The sequence below is a fragment of the Artibeus jamaicensis genome, unplaced genomic scaffold (assembly GCF_021234435.1).
Source record: "Artibeus jamaicensis isolate MK-2021 breed Jamaican fruit bat unplaced genomic scaffold, CSHL_Jam_final contig_781, whole genome shotgun sequence".
NCBI classification, from domain to species: Eukaryota; Metazoa; Chordata; class Mammalia; order Chiroptera; family Phyllostomidae; genus Artibeus; species Artibeus jamaicensis.
Genome location: NW_026521968.1, coordinates 7,888,421 through 7,905,950, shown reverse-complemented (window position 1 = coordinate 7,905,950; position 17,530 = coordinate 7,888,421). Strand labels below are relative to the sequence as shown.

General features: G+C 53.1%; 3 protein-coding genes across 6 annotated transcripts; all 3 read left to right on the top strand.

Moving 5' to 3' along the window:
- The first annotated feature begins 136 nt into the window (after positions 1-136).
- Positions 137-2,165, top strand: TMEM102 (transmembrane protein 102). Of its 2 annotated transcripts, none has more exons than XM_037129229.2 (3): positions 137-232; positions 546-778; positions 870-2,165. In XM_037129229.2, exons 2-3 carry the CDS (start codon positions 565-567, stop codon positions 2,153-2,155), a joined length of 1,500 nt encoding a protein of 499 aa, XP_036985124.2. In that variant the 5' UTR covers positions 137-232; positions 546-564; the 3' UTR covers positions 2,156-2,165. The 2 variants fall into 2 exon arrangements, with proteins under 2 accessions (XP_036985124.2, XP_036985123.2); XM_037129228.2 differs by having other exon boundaries at positions 137-238.
- Positions 2,166-2,855: 690 nt separating this feature from the next.
- Positions 2,856-9,528, top strand: FGF11 (fibroblast growth factor 11). 2 transcript variants are annotated; one of them, XM_037129230.2, is made up of 5 exons: positions 2,856-4,409; positions 6,047-6,157; positions 6,351-6,454; positions 7,194-7,392; positions 7,676-9,528. In XM_037129230.2, the coding sequence occupies exons 1-5, from the start codon at positions 4,217-4,219 to the stop codon at positions 7,744-7,746; spliced, it is 678 nt and encodes a 225-aa protein (XP_036985125.1). In that variant the 5' UTR covers positions 2,856-4,216; the 3' UTR covers positions 7,747-9,528. The 2 variants fall into 2 exon arrangements, with proteins under 2 accessions (XP_036985125.1, XP_036985126.1); XM_037129231.2 differs by having other exon boundaries at positions 2,859-4,409; positions 7,278-7,392.
- Positions 9,529-9,645: 117 nt separating this feature from the next.
- Positions 9,646-16,637, top strand: CHRNB1 (cholinergic receptor nicotinic beta 1 subunit). 2 transcript variants are annotated; one of them, XM_037129163.2, is made up of 11 exons: positions 9,646-9,791; positions 9,875-10,014; positions 10,544-10,588; positions 11,325-11,434; positions 11,535-11,643; positions 12,006-12,153; positions 12,475-12,684; positions 14,377-14,600; positions 15,136-15,317; positions 15,610-15,757; positions 16,105-16,637. In XM_037129163.2, exons 1-11 carry the CDS (start codon positions 9,728-9,730, stop codon positions 16,243-16,245), a joined length of 1,521 nt encoding a protein of 506 aa, XP_036985058.2. In that variant the 5' UTR covers positions 9,646-9,727; the 3' UTR covers positions 16,246-16,637. The 2 variants fall into 2 exon arrangements, with proteins under 2 accessions (XP_036985058.2, XP_036985059.2); XM_037129164.2 differs by lacking the exon at positions 9,646-9,791 and having other exon boundaries at positions 9,990-10,039.
- The last annotated feature ends 893 nt before the right edge of the window (positions 16,638-17,530 follow it).

Here is a 17,530-nt window from a genome sequence, read left to right as displayed (position 1 = left end):
TTGCTGAAGACAAACTGCAACTCCTACGATACCGCGAGATCAGAGCAGAGCGAAAAGACTTGTTGACAGAGGTGGGGCCGGCGAGGAACCACCTTGCTAGCCTCTGGAAAGGGGCGTGGCCTTGCAGGCTGCAGGAAGTTACCTGTTGGACGGTTCTATCCATTCTCTTTCCCGCTCTTGCAGTTACTCCTAAAAGGGAAGCCGCAGACCGCAAGCCTTTTCCGAAAAAGTGGTAAGGGTATGTAGACAAGGGACGGGCGGAGGAGACTGGCTATTGCATTTCGTAGGAGGGGCCCAACAGCTACTTTTCACCCGCTCAATCAGGTGAACCGGTCCATAGGGGCGGAGACCAGAATATGAGAAAGGGCAAGGGCGAGGTATTTATTTGTTCGTTTTCAGGACTAAACTTACAGCCCTTTATCTGCAGACCCATTGGCGTACTTGTCAAGGGCATACTCCCGGCCTCGGGATGAAAGAAGGGAGGCGACCTTTCAGCAGCAAACGAAAGGCCGGTTTAGGTTTCTGCTTATCCTTGTTTTCCCTAGCTCAAAACCATAGAGCCTTATGGCTTCCGCAGTCTGGGGGAGTGCCCCCTGGTGGGGCCCGCCGCCCCCAGCCCCAGCCCGCCCGCTCACGGACATCGACTTCTGCTCTGGAGCGCAGCTGCAGGAACTAACCCAGCTTATCCAGGAGCTGGGTGTGCAAGAGAGCTGGAGTGACGGGCCCAAGACGGGACGAGACCTTCTCCAAGCCAAAGACTTTGTTTTCTCTTTACTCAGTAAGTAACCCTCCCAGCCTTCAGAAATTTCCAACTCTCAGCCCCGCCCCGGCGTCGTGTCACGCTCTCACAATGCCTTCTCTTCCCTCAGGTCTCGTTCACCGCCGCGATCCCCGCCTTCCTTCCCAAGCAGAGCTCTTGCTGCTTCGTGGCGGGATTCGCGAGGGCTCCGTGGATCTGGGGCCTTCACCCCTAGGGCCCTACGCTCGGGGACCTCACTACGACGCTGGCTTCACACTTCTGGTGCCCGTGTTTTCTCTAGATGGCACTGGGCAGGAGCTGCAACTGGACATGGAATCCTGTTACGCCTGGCTCTGCCTCCCACCAGTGATGCACTCAGTCCGAAAGGCGTGGCAGGGTTGCCTAGGACCCCCAGTCCCAGGCAAACGTGATTTGACCCACCAAACCGAAAGCGAAGAAACCCCCAAGGACCAGCCTCACGGTTACGTCACTGAGCTTGAGCTCTGTGTGTCTTCAGAAAAATCACCTAGTAACGACTCGGGGCCCGAGTCGCCTCAGCAAGACGTAATCGATCTTGGGTTTCCTGCACCACTGAATGGTGACGTCACCAACGCAGCCTCTGGTAGTTCTGCCCCCCAACCGTCGGAGGCTCCGGAGGCGTGGCCTACATTGTGCCCTGCCAAGGTGGCTGTGTGGTTCTTTGCTATTCTGGCTGAGGTCGCCCAGTCCCTGATCCCGGTCCCGGGTGCCCCGCGCTTGGTTCACGCAGCCCGCCACGCGGGGTTCACAACCATCCTCCTGGCTACGCCGGGGCCCCCACGCCGCCTCCTGCTTTTCGACCTGATCCCTGTGGTGTCTGTGGCTGGCTGGCCCGAGGGGGCTCGGAGCCATTCGTGGGCCGGGCCGCTGGCCTCCGAGTCGTCCTCTTTCTATCTGGTGCCGGGCGGCGACATAGAGCGGCCGGGCGCTTCCGGCTGGCAGCTGTGCTTCGCCCGCCAGGAGCTGGCGCTCAAGGCGCTCATACCTGCCCCGCTGCTGCAAGCGCACGCGGCTGCCCAGGCGCTGCTGCGCCCGCTGGTGGCCGGGACCCGGGCCGCGGCGCCCTACCTTCTGCGGACGCTGCTCTACTGGGCTTGCGAAAGACTGCCCGCGCTCTATCTGGCGCGGCCGGAGAACGCAGGTGCCTGCTTCCTAGGGCTGCTGGATGAGTTGGGCCGTGTGCTTGAGGCCGGGATGCTACCCCACTATTTTTTGAGCGGTCCAAAGCTCCGGGCAGGGGACAGTGCCGCTGCGCTGCTCGCGGCATTGGCCCGGCTTCGTGGGGACCCTGCCCGGGCCCTGTCCGCCACAGTGGAGGAGGCCAAGGTTGCGCGCAGGGGGGTTGGTTTAGCTGGTGTGGGAGGCGGGGCCCATTAAAGACTGTACCTACCGACATGGAAAGTGCTTCTGTTAACTAGCGGGATGTGGAGGGCACTACTGGCCCCTCGCTTGACTTGGGAGACAGACTGAGCACCCTGGAGCCCAAACATCCCATTCTAGAAGACGTCCTCGTGGGTTCCTCCCCATCATTCCACTCATCTCCCGCTCCATCCCTGGTACAGGTCGTCCTGTCCTGCCGTCTCTGTGGCCAGCATCGCTCGTGCCCTGTTACAGCCTCTGGCAACCATCTTCACCCAATTCTCGTGGCCTCTTCCCTCAGGAGCAAAGATGGGGGGAAACATTTGCTGACAAAACGTGGGAAGGAAGCATGCAAACCAGAGTATACACATTTAGTTCACACAAAATCAGACTTATTAAGGAGTTCGAATTTCTCCCCAGGCTAGATTTAAACCCCCACGTCAATCCCTTCGGTTATTACCCCTAGTTTCTTCATTCAGTTCTGTCCCCCCATCCAGGGCAGTAGTGTCTCTTTCCCCACTTGCGGGGTGTCTGCTGTTCCACTTATCTGAAGCCCAACCTCTCCACCCAGTCAGCGGAGACACCTCCTTATCCCTCCTCCAAACTGCGAGACATGCGGCCTTGCCTAGGCTCCGCCTGCCGCTAAGACAGTCCCCACTCCCTGCCTCCAAGGAACCCCGGGGTTCCGCCCGCCCAGCTTCATCCCGGTTTCCCGGCGTCTCCGCCCCCTGCCCCGCCCCCGGGCCGGCTTGGAGAAGGGGGAGCTGCGGTTGCCGCCGCCGCCTCAGCTACCCACTGGCGCTGCTGCTGCTTCTTTCGTCGCCGCCGCCTCTATCGCCGCTGCACTTGGTCCAGCCACTAGGCCCAGTGCTCTGACTTTACCGGACCAGGGCGTTCTGCGGAGACACCCTTACTCTTTGGGGGGCCCAGGCGCCTAGCCAGGCGAGGAGGGGAAGCTCCGTTTGCGGGAGACAGGGAAGGAGGAGCCTGGAACCGGGGCCAGCACCCGTCGCGGGATCAACAGAGGACAGGTCGAGGGGCGTCGGGGAAGGGGGTTGCTATAGGTAGTCCCCGGGAGGAGGAGGACGCTCTGTCGCAGAAAGCTCCGATGCACTGACTTCTAGAGGGCCTGCCCACATTTTGGAACTGGCGACAGCATGGGTGCACTCCTCCTGGGGGGCTGGCTGGATCGGAGGGCTAGGATCTAAATAGCACCAGCTGTCTCCAAGGAAATTAAGGGGCAGCCAGAAGGAAGAAAAAAACAACAAAAAACCGGATGCTCCTTATTTCGAGGTGATGGAGAGCCCTTCAGACAACCACCTGGTGTAGCCACCAGGAACGGTGGATTTGGAGGTGACTTCAAAGAGTGGAGGGTAACAAGGTGAGGAAAGGGGCTCAGCAACTGGAACCCTGTGCCACTCGAAATGGGGGTGACTTGGTGAAAAAAAAAAAAAGGCATTGTCCAGAGACAGAGTCTGGGGACCCGTTCTCACTGAACAGGGACGGTCTGGATATTCAGAGACATAGTTTGGGGGGTTTCAGTGAGAAAAGTAGGGTATGGTCTTCACTTAGAGGATGGCAAAGACATCAAGGTGGGGTTCTTCCCTGATATTGGCAGTGCCCCAGTAGGGGTGGGGTGAGCTAATATCCTCAAAGCTAAGGACCCACAATCTTCATTTTACAAGAGTGGATTTGGCAGGAGTACAGAGGCCACCAAAATAGGGTGAAAATTGGAACCACATACTGGACATTTTAAGGGTTTTGACTTTGGGATAGGAGAAATGGGACTGGGCTACTGAAGAGCAGGGGAGCGGTAGTTTTCAGTAGGGGTCAAAAGTTGAGGGTGGGATTAACTGAGAGGTATATAGGTTGCTGGGTTCAGTGGAGCTAGCCCGGGGGCTCAAGGGTGGGAGCTGACGGTTGGAGGGGGTTGCCGAGGCTTATCCTAAGGTCCTGTGGGTGGGGCGGAGAGTCGGGGAAGAGAGTCGAGAGCATGCCGTGGCGGTGAGCCGGCTTCTCTGGGGAGTCCTCCACACTCCCAGCGCCTGCTGGTTTGGGGGTGTCTCCTCCCGGGGCGCCATGGCGGCGCTGGCCAGTAGCCTGATCCGGCAGAAGCGGGAGGTCCGAGAGCCAGGGGGCAGCCGGCCGGTGTCGGCGCAGCGGCGCGTGTGTCCCCGCGGCACCAAGTCCCTTTGCCAGAAACAGCTCCTCATCCTGCTGTCCAAGGTGCGACTGTGCGGGGGGCGGCCCGGACGGCCAGACCACGGCCCGGGTGAGTGGCTGAGGCGGGGTCTCCGGAACTGGGGTCTCTCTGCCTGGGAGGTTGAGATGAGGGGCTCTGAAGAATGGAGCCGGACTGAGGGAGGCCCCCGGAGAGTGAAAAGGGGTGGGCCAAAACAACAAAGTCTCTGCCAGTCTATGCCTCAGTTTCCCTTTTCTTTTGCCCATAACCCCGAGTCTCCCTGCTTTCGAGAACAAGGGGAAGGTTTGAGGGGTTAAGTCTGGCTCCCCAAGCCTCGCAGCCCCCGCTGGCTCCCATCCCTACCCCGGAATCCCCATCCCCATCGCCCTTCGCCTACGTGCTGTCTCTCGCGCTTCTTTCCATCCAGAGCCCAGGGGGGCTGGGGGTTCTGGACGCCTGGGTCACCCCGAGGGTTTCTGCGGTTCCAGCAGCCCCGCCCCCGCCCCGGCTCTCCCGCTCCTCCACGCCTTGGCTCGCTTCCTCCTGGCCGAGCTGGCCTGGCTTGGTGCCAATCTCCCCAGCTCTCCCCTGGGTGTCCTTGCAGCTATCTCGCCAGTTCGCCCCTCTTGTGTGCCCTCCTCCCGTGACCTGAGCTTCAAGAGGGAAACTGGGTACCCCCCCCCCCAACTACCTTCCACGCGACTCCGAAATCTCAGGGGACCCTCTGCAGAGGAACTCATAGTACAAGGCTAATGGGAAACCAGCAACGAGACCCAACAGCGGTCGTACCACTTACAAGGGGGTACACGAAAGTACGCTGAGAGCAAACAACCAGCAAGGAGAGTTTTGAGGGCTAGCGTGTGGTCCCCATCCAGCTACTACAGGCAGGGAGTCCCTCTGGCCCCCTCCTGCCTGCTCCCAGCAGCCCTAGCTTTAGCCCCCTGGAGCCCTCCTCATCCCCGCCCCACCACCGCAGGTCCGCCACAGTGGTACGGTCCGCAGCCCACCATTTGAGTAGTGGGTCCCGGCTCCCACGTGACAGCCTGCCTCTTCACCTCCCCCGCCCCTCCTATTTCCCTGGTTTGGTACCGAATGTACCCCACCCTAAGCAGGTTACCTGGCTGAAGGGGAAAGGCTGAGCCTCTAAAAGGCCTGGGTCCCCGGGCCAGCGGACTGACAGACACAGACAGATGGGTCAGTGTCAGACTGGCCGGCGCTGGGCCAAGGCTAGGCCCGCGCCAAGCGAGCGACAGCTGCAGCAGCAGGTGCTGAGTCAGCGTCAGGCCCAGTCCCACCCCGATTCTGGAGGGGGCGCCCCTACCCTGTGGTCACCTTGCTGCCCCCGATATTCACAAACACACTGTCCCTTTTGCAGCCCCACCTATCTCCCTCTGTCTTTGGATGTAGCTCTTCCCTTCCTCTCCCCGTGCCCCCCGGCCCCCCCCCCCGCTTTTTGGTTAAGCTGTAGAGTACAAATTAAACCATTTAAATAAATTTCAATAAATTAAACTGAGAGCTGGTGATTAGAAGAAGCAGAAGGGACCCACACCTCAGCGTCCTCAGGAATCGAGAGGTGGGAGAGAGCTTTCTTGGAGGGTGAGAAAGTTCGGGCCATAGGACCCTATTCCTTTCCTCCACTGTCTTTTTTTCCCTCTGATCCCACGAAGTGTAGAAATGTTTCTGGGAACAGAGATGTTGTTTTCAAAGATTATTGTCTCTCTCTCTAGAGCCTCAGCTCAAAGGCATCGTCACCAAACTGTTCTGCCGCCAGGGTTTCTACCTCCAGGCAAATCCCGACGGGAGCATCCAGGGCACCCCAGAGGACACCAGCTCTTTCAGTGAGAGGGGGAAGCTGGCCCCTGGGTGGGAAGGGGGACAGTGGGGCTAGGAGACTAGGACAGTCCTATTCCTGCTTTAGGTTCTGTTGTTTCTGGTCTACCCCTTTGACTCCCAAGGGAGGAAGTGAAGCTGGGGTGGAGGGAGCTCAAACAGGGGGCCTGGGGTACTGATGCCCCCTCTCTCCATCCTCAGCACACTTCAATCTGATCCCCGTGGGCCTCCGTGTGGTCACCATCCAGAGTGCCAAGCTGGGTCACTACATGGCCATGAATGCAGAGGGACTGCTCTACAGCTCGGTGAGAAGATGAGGCTGAGTGGCTTGGGGTTTGGAGATTCCCCAACTGCGAGTTTTTCAACTACAGAGTATTTTACAGTTCAGGGCTCCCGCTCACTCCAACTCTTGCTGATGTTCAGTCATTACTGCCCACTCCAGAGCACCTCCTCCAGGGTCCCTCTAATCCTACTATCACACAGCCCTCCAGATCCCCCCAGGCTTTTTGAATATCCAACTCTTTCTGTCTTTTAGGGCCCACGTTTCTCATCCTACTTCCTCCAGACTTCATTATTACTCATTTCCCCAGTCACTCAGGATAGGGGATGGTGAGAGGTGGGGAATAGAGTGGAGAGAAGGTTTTGTTTTTGTTTTAAGATTTTATTTGTTTATTTTCAGAGAGAGGGAAGGGAGAGAGAAAGGGAGAGAAACATGCATGCCCCCAACTGGGGACCTGGCCTGGAACCGAACCAGTGACCTTTCTGTTTGCAATATGATGCCCAACCCACTGAGCCACACTAGTCAGGGTGAGGTAGTGTTTTCTTATTCCAAGCCCCCCGAAGTCTAGTTCCTAACGATCAGCAGACTACCAGATTCTCCCTTGTCCTCCCTTTTTCCCATTTCCCACTTGGACTGAGAATTTGGCCTCCTAGCCTAAAATATGTGGATTATGTCCTGGCTTGTTCTTCTCAGGGCTCCCTTCTGTCCAGTGATGTGTCTATTTGTCTCTTTGTGTGTGCCTTCCTGGGTCTTTGTCTCCTCAGCAACATTTCACAGCTGAGTGTCGCTTTAAGGAGTGTGTCTTTGAGAATTACTATGTCCTGTACGCCTCTGCTCTCTACCGTCAGCGCCGTTCTGGCCGGGCCTGGTACCTAGGCTTGGACAAGGAGGGCCGAGTCATGAAGGGAAATCGAGTCAAGAAGACCAAGGCAGCTGCTCACTTTGTGCCCAAGCTCCTGGAGGGTGAGTATGAACTGAAGAAAATGGGGGCCACATGGGAGGGTACTGACCTTGACATGGACATTTAAGTGATACACAGCTTGGGGGCAACAAGTGTGAAGAGCACACCTGTTATGACAGGTCAAGCCAGGAAGGCTTTGGCCTTTGGGGGTTTGGCGAGTTCTCCCCCTATGGGGTGGGGTTCCTGGAGGATGAGTGTAGAGGAGGGAGCCCTGTCAGAACTCTAGTTCTCCTAGGTCTCTCTATGTCTAATTCTCCTTCCTGCTCCTCTCTCTCCCCTTCACAGTGGCCATGTACCGGGAGCCTTCTCTCCACAGTGTCCCTGAGACCTCCCCTTCCAGTCCCCCTGCCCCCTGAAATATAGACCTTGGACTGGAGGCTCCTGCACTTGCACTGATCTAGCCACCGCCACAGCCTGTCTCCCAGCCCTGCTCCTGGCCCTGCTCCCATCCCAGCTGCCATATTCACGCCCTGAGCGGCCAGGTCCCACCAGGTGCTCTACCCTGAGGGGGCCTAGGAACTGCTGAAATCCTTCAATTCTTGGACCCAAGAGGGGGTCTTAGAAGTGGATGTTTGAAAATGGTCCTGGCCGATTGCTTCTTTTCTTCCACACTTGCACACCCCCCAAGCCTTTTCCTGAGATGGCACTGGGGGGGGGGTTCCAAACTGACTTAACCAGGACACAAATACTCCCCACCCCAGGCTCAGCCAGTTCCTAGAGCCCCTTTCATTGCCACTGAGCCATAGATTTATATGTCTACTGGAGCTCAGGATTAGTTTTCTTTCCCTACTCCACCTTCTGCCTTGTTCTGGACAGGTTCTGGAACACCATGAATCCCAGCCAGGGCCATTTCTGTACTAAGGCTCTGTGCTGGAATGCAGGCATGCTGCCAGGCTCTGTTCTGGATCCATCAGGCTTCCTTGACCCAGATAGACCCCTGGTTTCCAAGTAGAGAGAGGCTGGATTTGAGCCCAGCTCTTGGCTTTGGCCTGAACTGCGTCCAGTCTCAGATCACCCCAGGTTTAACCTTTTTTATCCCAGAGACACCCAATTTTAGAGCATGGTGTTCTAGACACATGGAGCCATACTTTCTTCTGAATCTCAGCTCTAGGATATAGACCATGAATCTCCACCCTTCCCCTCGGGATGGAACTGGGGCCTAGATAGCCATATTATTGCTCTAGAGTAAGTTCTAGACTCATTCTTCCACCTTCTGTAGTGGCACCTATTAAGGATGAACTCTGGAAAGGACCCAGCTATGATTCATAAAGAACTGAGTCCTGGATGAATTAAGAACTACTTCTTGTTTTTCCTAGATAATTTTCTAAAAATGTTATTCTTCCTATAGAATGCTAACCTTATTTTTACATGCAGTTTCTAACTCCTGCAACTCAGCTGGGGTCTAGGGAAATAAAGTCTGAAGAAGAGCAGAGGAGTTTTGGAAGGAATCCTTGGCTCATAGTGGGGAAGCTAGGATGGAAAAGGGGCCAAACCCTTGACATAATTGGACCTGCCCCTTGGTTGGGGGCATGTGAACACTTAGCTACCTCAGCAGGAATTTCTTCCAGTTCCCCTTTAAAGCTGAGGTCTTTAGGGTAATGGGTCTAGAATAAAAAGTACAAATATAACATAGCCTTGACTCCCCCGGTGAGGAGACCCCAATTCAGCAATAAGTCCCAACACTCTCCTCTAGGTCAGGCCAAGGAGGGTGAGGGCCTCTTGGATTCCAGACCTCATAAACCCCCAGAGCTTCTAACTGAAGAGAATTTGCTTTACTTTACAGCTTATAACCTCAGCTGTGTTATAAGTACCAAAAAGATGGCCTGACTCGATTTTTTTGAAAAACGTGGAGAGTTAAGGGCAGGCTTGGAAAAGATCAGGAACCCACTAGTAAACTAGGAGGTAGACTTGAGTAGTGCCAGACCTGGGCAGGACAGACTGAGGATGCCCTAAAGGGAGGGGGTAGGACTCCGGAGGCAGGTCACTTTTCCTCAGGCTCTTTCTACTAGCTTGTTGCAAGAGGGGTTGTTGATACTTCTCTCATCCACATAGACCCCACCCAGGCTCCACCAGTCCCCTGAATTGACTCCCGGGGGACCTGGTTTCCACTCCATGCATTCTCAATTAAAGAAGGTTTATACAGCTGATGCCTTGTGTGTCATCTGTGGGTAGCGGGCCTTGGCAGTTGTTCGGGGCGGGACCAAGTCCCAGGGGCGGGGCTGGTGGGCTGGCGGCTGCCCCCCAACAACAGGTGCACATTCTTGGGCGCCTCGTCACTTCCCCTGCCCTCGCTGTCCCGGCGGTTCACTGAACTAACTCACTGGATGCGGCCGGACTATGACCCCAGGGGCGCTGCTGCTGCTGCTGTTGCTGGGGGCACTGGGGGCGTCGCTCGCCCCAGGTAAGTCTGGGCCTCAGAGGGGCAAGTGAAAGGGCCGGAGGTCGTGGCCCGGCACCATGGCTTCACTTAGTGCTTTCCTCCAGGCGCCTGCGGCTCGGAGGCGGAAAGCCGGCTCCGCGAGAAACTTTTCTCGGGCTATGATAGCTCTGTGCGGCCGGCGCGGGAAGTGGGAGACCGCGTCAGGGTCAGCATTGGTCTCAGACTGGCGCAACTCATCAGCCTGGTGAGGGCGCACGCGGGCGGTTGAGGTCAGGCTCACTGGCGGGTTGCGGGGCGTGGCTTTGGATGAGGCGGCACAGAGGGACGGCTGGGGCGGGTCGAGGCTAAGGGACGACCGGCCGGCTGCTGGAAAGGCCAAGGGTAGAGCCGGTACAGAGGCGAACTTGCCTGTGGTCGGAGCTTGAGGTGGAACTAGGGCCGATGGGCTAATTGGAAGGCGGGCCTTGAGGCGGGGTCACAGGCTGGGGCGGAGCTCGGTGCTGGGCAGCGTCAGTCAAGAACGACTGGCGGAGATTCAGGGTTGAGTGAATTATGAGCTGTGGGTGGAGCCCGCCTGGGGCGGGACTTGTGGAGGAATTGGCAGACTCCTTAGACCGCAGGAAGTTTCGCAGGTAGAGGCGGGGCTTGGGCCCAAGAGGGTGGGACTCAGGAAAAGCCGGGAGTTTCCAGCTAGAGCCTGGCCCGCCGAACCCCTTCGTTTATCTCCACTTACATAACCTCTACCTTTTAAACCTGTACCTTTTCCCTTTTAGAACGAGAAGGATGAGGAGATGAGCACAAAGGTGTACTTAGACCTGGTACGAAGACCCCAAGGGGTGGGAAAGGGTGTCCTGCTGCTTTTACAATTTCCTGGAACATAGGGCCCAGTCAAAAATATGTTTGCATCACAAACTCAAACAACACCGTTATAATAAACATAATCTTCAGGAAACATTACCAGTCTTTACTACGGGAGTTGCACTTCATGCATTTTGTTATTCTGATTTTAAAAAAATACTTTATTTCTTTATAGAGAGGGGGAGGGAGGGAGGAAGTGGGAGACAAACATCAGTGTTATGGTTGCCTCCCGCTCGCCCCCGACTGGGGACCCGGCCCACAATCAAGGCATGTACCCTGAATGGGAATCAAACCAGCGACCCTTTGGTTCGCAGGCCAGCACTCAATCCACTGAGCCTTACCAGCCAGGGCTCATTCTAATTTTTTAAAACACTGGTTTGGGGCCCCTAATTTGATTCTTGAGCCACCAAAGGGTCCCGAACTGCGGTTTGAAAACCACTGTTTTAGGATAGCTAGTGCCACGTCTTCGTTGTTACAGACCCAAAACTGGGGCCTGTTGCGCGGGAAGGGGAAATTAACTGATGGAGGCTGAGCAAGTGCAAGTGAAACCTGACTCAGAATCCCCGGCCTCCAGAATTACAGCCCATTCCTGCGCTGCTCCCCACCCTTGTATTTACTGCCCGCTTCCTTCGGACATTACAAGTTTCCTTCCCGCCTCCAGCCCCTAACAGCCCCCTTTAGCCTCTGCTTCTCTAGGAGTGGACTGACTACAGGCTGAGCTGGGACCCCGAAGAGTATGAGGGCATCGATTTGCTCCGCATCAAGGATCAATCCGTGTGGCTACCAGATGTGGTGCTACTGAACAAGTAGGATCTTTCCAAAACTGGGGGTGGGCGAGGCCTCTGCAAGGGCGGGGCATGTGGAGGGTGGGACCTGATCCCAGACGAGAAGATTCTTTCCTTGCAGCAATGACGGAAATTTTGGTGTTGCTCTGGGTATTAATGTCGTGGTAGCCTCCGACGGCTCCGTGCGCTGGCAGCCTCCCGGCATCTATCGAAGCAGCTGCAGCATCCAGGTCTCTGAGCTCCACTTGGGAAACTCAAGGCGCTCTTAGAAACCCTACCTCTCCTCAGATGTCCTGACTCCCATCCCTCCTCCATTATTTCCCATGACCCTCACATCTCTCTTGCCCTTTTGATTTTCCATTGTTTCCATCTTCTCTGCTCACCTGCATTGACTTCCAGTCTTCCTCAGTAACTCCCCTCCATTGCCCATGGCCTCACCTAATAACCTTCCAATTCCTTTGTGACCCTCACTAACCTGTGACCTCTCCTGGTGTCCTCATATTCTCTGCCCCCTATCTGCCCTGTGACCTCCCTAACTCTGCCCCCCCCCCCAAGTTCTCTGTTAGCTCTAGTGACTCCTCCTTCCATCCAGGTCACCTACTTTCCCTTTGACTGGCAGAACTGCACCATGGTGTTCAGTTCCTATAGTTATGACAGCTCAGAGGTCAGCCTGCACACTGGCTTGGGTCCAGATGGGCAGGAGCGGCAGGAAGTGCACATTCATGAAGGGACCTTCATTGGTGAGTGGGCATGGCTCCCACATCCATGGGTTTTATGAGTTTCGGTTTCTAACAAGCTGATAAATATACTCCATCAGTGATGCCCAAAACAACCTTGTGGTGTCAGCAAGATAGGTATGACTCTCTATATTTGGCAAATATGGAAACTGAGACTTATTTAAGTTTTATTAGAGGTGAGCTGTCCAGCCTAGTGTCCACAGCTAGCCCCTTAACACATCAGCCTCCTCTGCTCTAGAATGTGGCCAAGCAAGCCATATCTGGCACCAACAAGGACCAGGTCCCAAATCTGTGTATTCTTCTGTTTCCCTTCCCTCCCCCAAGAAAATGGCCAATGGGAGATTATCCACAAGCCTTCTCGACTAATCCAGCCTCCGGTGGATCCTAGAAGAGGGGGAGAAGGACAGCATGAAGAAGTCACCTTCTACCTCATCATTCGCCGGAAGCCTCTCTTCTACCTAGTAAACGTCATTGCCCCGTGCATCCTCATCACTGTCCTGGCCATCTTTGTCTTCTACCTACCACCAGATGCAGGTAAGTGGGGGAAAGGCCCCAGCCCTTCTTTGTACCAATAACTCAGCTTCTTTCTCTCCACCCTTAATCCAGGCAAGGTTTTCCTGCCAAATCAAGCCATCATGGATTATGCTTCACCAATCTCACTCAAGTTTTCTCTTTAACCAGAGCTTTTTCATCTGGATCCAGATTTTCCCCTCAATCTCAGGCTCTGCCTCTCCTCTGATGCCCACTTCTTTCTATCTTGTAATTTCTGAACTCTTTCCTTCAGAATCCTAGTATCTCATCCTTGAAACCTCCACTCCTCTGACCAACGAATTCCAGGATTTAGACTGCACTCCTTTTACCTGTCCTCATTCCTGACATCCTAGTCTCTTAACCTTCCACCTGCCTTGGAAATAATAGCCAATATTTCTCCAGGAGGCAGCATAATGTAGTAAGCGTAACCTTGGGCAAATTCCTTAATCTCTATGTGTCTCAGTTTCCTAATCTGGAAATGAGGACAGTTATTGTTCCTACAGAATACTATTATTTTGGGGATCAACTGAGTTCATGGAACTATGCCTAGTACCCAATAAATTCCATGTAAGTGGTGGTATTGTGTTTGCTACTTTTGAGCACTTGATGTAAGGTAATACAATTAACATGTTACACAGATTAACTCAATTCTAACCTTTACAACAACTCTGAGTTTAATATTGATTTACTTTCCCATTCTACACAGCAGGATAAAGAAGCTGAAAGAGTTTGTCATTTGCCTGACATTATGCAGTTAGAGAGGCAGTATTGCTATTCGAGCCTTGGTTAGTGCCAGTCTGATTCAGAGACTGATATCCTTGACTCTGGTATTCAACACATGCTTTCCTTCCCTTGGAAGTCAAGTCCTCTTTCTACCTAGGGAAGGAGAGTGATGCAGCTCTAGAACATGCTTCCAAATGTAACTTTTACTTCCTCCTAGAGCAAGGCAAATCTTGGAATCCAATATTACAGGACTGAAGTAGAGCAGACCATACAAGTTTTTTATTCCAATATCTTCCATGAAGTTTGCAGTGCCTGTTGAATGCCACAGGGATAATCTACCACCTGGCATACATATCCTTATATAATTTGTTTCACTTTTAGTGATAGGATCTGATCTACACTTTAACAGGATCAATCTTGTTGCTCTGTTGAGAACAGAGGAGGTTAAGGACAAAGAGGAGGCCTTTATAATAACTCAGATCTGAGGAGATGGTGGTTTATATCAGGGTAGTAGGGGTAGATGTGATAAGTCATCAGTTTCAGGATATACTTTGAAGGTACAGCCATTAGGGTTTGCTATGAATTGGATATTGGATGAGAGAGAGAGAGAGAGAGAGAGAGAGCTAAGGATGATTTAAAGGGTTTTGCCCTGTGCCATAGGAAAGATGTTGTTATTTATGAAATGGGGAAGACAATGGGAGGAGTTGGTGACGAAGGAATTGAGTTTTAGACATGTTAAATTTGAGACTCTACAGGACATCCAAATGGAGAGGTTAAGTTGGCAGGTGAATATAGGTCTGGAGTTGAAGGGAATAAATCCAGGTTGGAGGTATAAATGCAGGAGTCACTTTCATGCACTTGGCCCTTCCAAAAGCTTGTCCTTGAGTGGGCTGATACATTGTTACCAATTATGCCATGCAGATTGTTTTCTGACAAAACCTAATCCTTCTGCCTTTCCCTCTGCCCCCCAAGGAGAGAAAATGGGGCTCTCAATCTTCGCCCTGCTCACTCTAACTGTGTTCCTGCTGCTGTTGGCAGACAAAGTGCCTGAGACCTCTCTGTCTGTCCCCATCATTGTCAAGTATCTCATGTTTACCATGGTCCTCGTCACCTTCTCAGTCATCCTTAGCGTCGTTGTTCTCAACCTGCACCATCGTTCACCTCACACCCACCAAATGCCCCTTTGGGTCCGTCAGGTAAGAAAAATCTCCTCTAGCTTCTGTTGACTCTTAATCTTAGTATTTGGCTTTTTGTCCACGTATTTGGCTTAGTTCTTGGCTTAGTATTTGGCTTTTTCTCCTCCCTCCTACCACTTCAACCTTCCTTTTACAGACCTGAGGGAGAGCGACAACTTTCTGTGGAGTGTTAAGTACCAAGTCCTGTTGGGCATCCAAATGATGCACAATTAAATTTACCCTCCTGTCATTACCATTTTGTAGATCCCACACTCTTTTAATAATACTGCCCATCCAGATCCCAGGGAAACATTCCCAGGGTTTGGCACTATCAGGGTGGAAGCCCTCAGAATTTTCCTTTCCAGTCAGGACGCCTCCCAACCCACATATGAGCCCTGAAGGCTGTGTGGTTGCAGTTTCTTGTCCCACTGTAGCTCAGTGGGACATATGCACACGGGCTTAGCAGTGGGTATGTGCCGTGGGGTGGTTGGCTACTTCCCTTCCAGTCTAAAAACATGAGAGCACCCTCCAACACGCCTCTTTTTCTACTCTGCAGATCTTCATCCACAAACTCTCTCTGTACCTGGGTCTGAAGAGACCCAAGCCTGAGAGAGACCAGATGCCAGAGCCACCTTCTGTAGCCCTCAGGGATTCTCCAGGAAGTGGCTGGGGTCGGGGAACAGATGAATATTTCATCCGGAAGCCGCCGAGTGATTTTCTCTTCCCCAAACCCAAGAGGTAGTACCTACTCAGGAGTTGGAGAACTACAATTCCCAGAAGACTGTGCGGAGGCAGGCGCTGGAAAGATGCTGTGGTTGAGCATCTGGGGAGTTGTAGTATCCCTTCTGCTGCCCACTTTGCTGAAAGGTGGTAACTAACCACAGAGGGAATGCTAGGGAGGTCACCGCTGCTGGCGGGGAGAGCCTTAAAAGTTTTGAAAAGGGGCAGGATGTTGGGGCGGGGTCTGCAGCCTGAGCGCAGGCTGTGTCTTTGCACCCCAGGTGTGACCAAAGGATCCCGCCCCTTCCAGGTTCCAGCCTGAAATGTCTGCCCTGGATCTACGGCGATTTATCGATGGTCCAAACCGGGTTGTCAGCCTTCCTCGCGAGCTACTGGAGGTCGTTTCCTCGATCAGTTACATCGCTGGACAGCTGCAGGAACAGGAGGACCACAACGCGGTGAGTCTTGTGAGGGTGGAGCAGGGCAGAGCCTTGGTAGCCTTGGCTCCACCCGCAAACTCAGGCCCCGCCCCTAGCACATTTTTTGTTTGTTTCTGTTTGGGATTTTGTGTGTTTCTGTTTCTGTTTTGTTTTGATTGGAAGTTTTCCTCATTTGGTCCTGCCCCCTACTTTCTGACTGGTTCTTATTCTCACCAATCACCCTTAGTTCCATGCTCCCGTTTTCGCAGCCTATCTTGGTCTGAGTTCAGAACAGTGGTAGGAGGACCAGGGCAGGGTACCTGGGCTTGGGGGTAGCCTTCCCTGATGTCTGGAGCTCAGAAACAGTTTCCTCTGCCTATCCCCAGTTGAAGGAAGACTGGCAATTTGTGGCCATGGTAGTGGACCGCCTCTTCCTGTGGACCTTCATCATCTTCACAAGTGTCGGGACCCTCGTCATCTTCCTGGATGCTACATACCACTTGCCCCCTGCCGACCCCTTTCCTTAGGACCTAGTGCCGGCACCCAAGTCCTCAGCCTGCTGAACTGATAGTTGGGCAGCCCTTTAGAGCCCTATTCCTTTCTGCATATTAACTCCAGCACCAGGGCTCCTTATCTCCTTTGTTTCCAGGAAGATGGCCCCAGTGGGACTGGGTATACTTGGGCCCACCAGAAATGCTGTCAGCTTATTTACTCTTTGGCTTCTTAAAGAAGCTTCTAACACCGAGGTTCCCAGTAAAACAGAGCAGAGAACGAGAACTAGACTGTAAGCCTTATGGAGGACGGGAACTGTGCCTTATTCACTATAATGTCCCCAGCACCTAACACATCCTGTGTAACATTTGTTGAATAAATAGGGATTTTTTTCTGGAAGGAAAAAAATCAGCATTTATGTTTTGCATGTTGGGAATAGTGGTCATTTTTCCTTTGTTTATGTTTCTGTAACTTACTATGTTTTGAAATAAGTATTATCCTTAGGATTAAAAAAGTTATTTCTAAAAGGATGTATTTGCAATGACTGAAAAAAAGAGCACTTTGATATACCCAAATCCCAGCTTTGGAGTTAATGATAGCACCTGCCCCCTACTCTGAGGATCATACAAGAAGATGGGAACAAAAGCATTAATGCAACATGTGTCAGAGGCTGTAAACTTGTGTGTGTTGTTTGGCCCATGACACTGGCCTGCATAATTTTAAATTTGAATCAGTTCGCTTTTAAATTTTGGATATTTCATAGGGAAATTTGATTTCTGGCTTGACTTGAAAATTACTTTAAAACTAAACTAACAACAGGTCTGATTCCCCTGTCGGCAGTGACCTGCCAGAGCTGATGAGTGGCTGCCCACTCTGGTCCGTTCTACAAAGTCTCCACCCACCTGACAGGCCTCCCTATTTTACTTACCCATCCCTATATAGCACTAGACAAAATACAGGGGAGGGTAGGGGGGGACAAGGAGTTGAAGCCAGTGGGAAGCTAGGAGTAGAAAAAGAAAGGTTGTCTCTCTTAAACAGCTATCATTTTTTTTTTTTTTTTTTTTTGCCTTACCCTTCTTTCAGTTTGGAGAAAGGGTTGTATCTAGTCTAAGGCAAGGCCTTTCTGGGACATGGAGATCTTGTGCCCAGCAGGCTGTGTGAACTGAACTGAGTTTAACGTTTCTGCCTAGAGGTCAGACCAAAGTCAGCTTGAACCTAGCTGCAGTGATTACAATGAAGTACCTAGGGTCAGTGAGGCCTCACACCTACTCAAGTACTGGAGGTTGTTGTCCTAAAAGGGAGAATAGGGCTACAACTCCC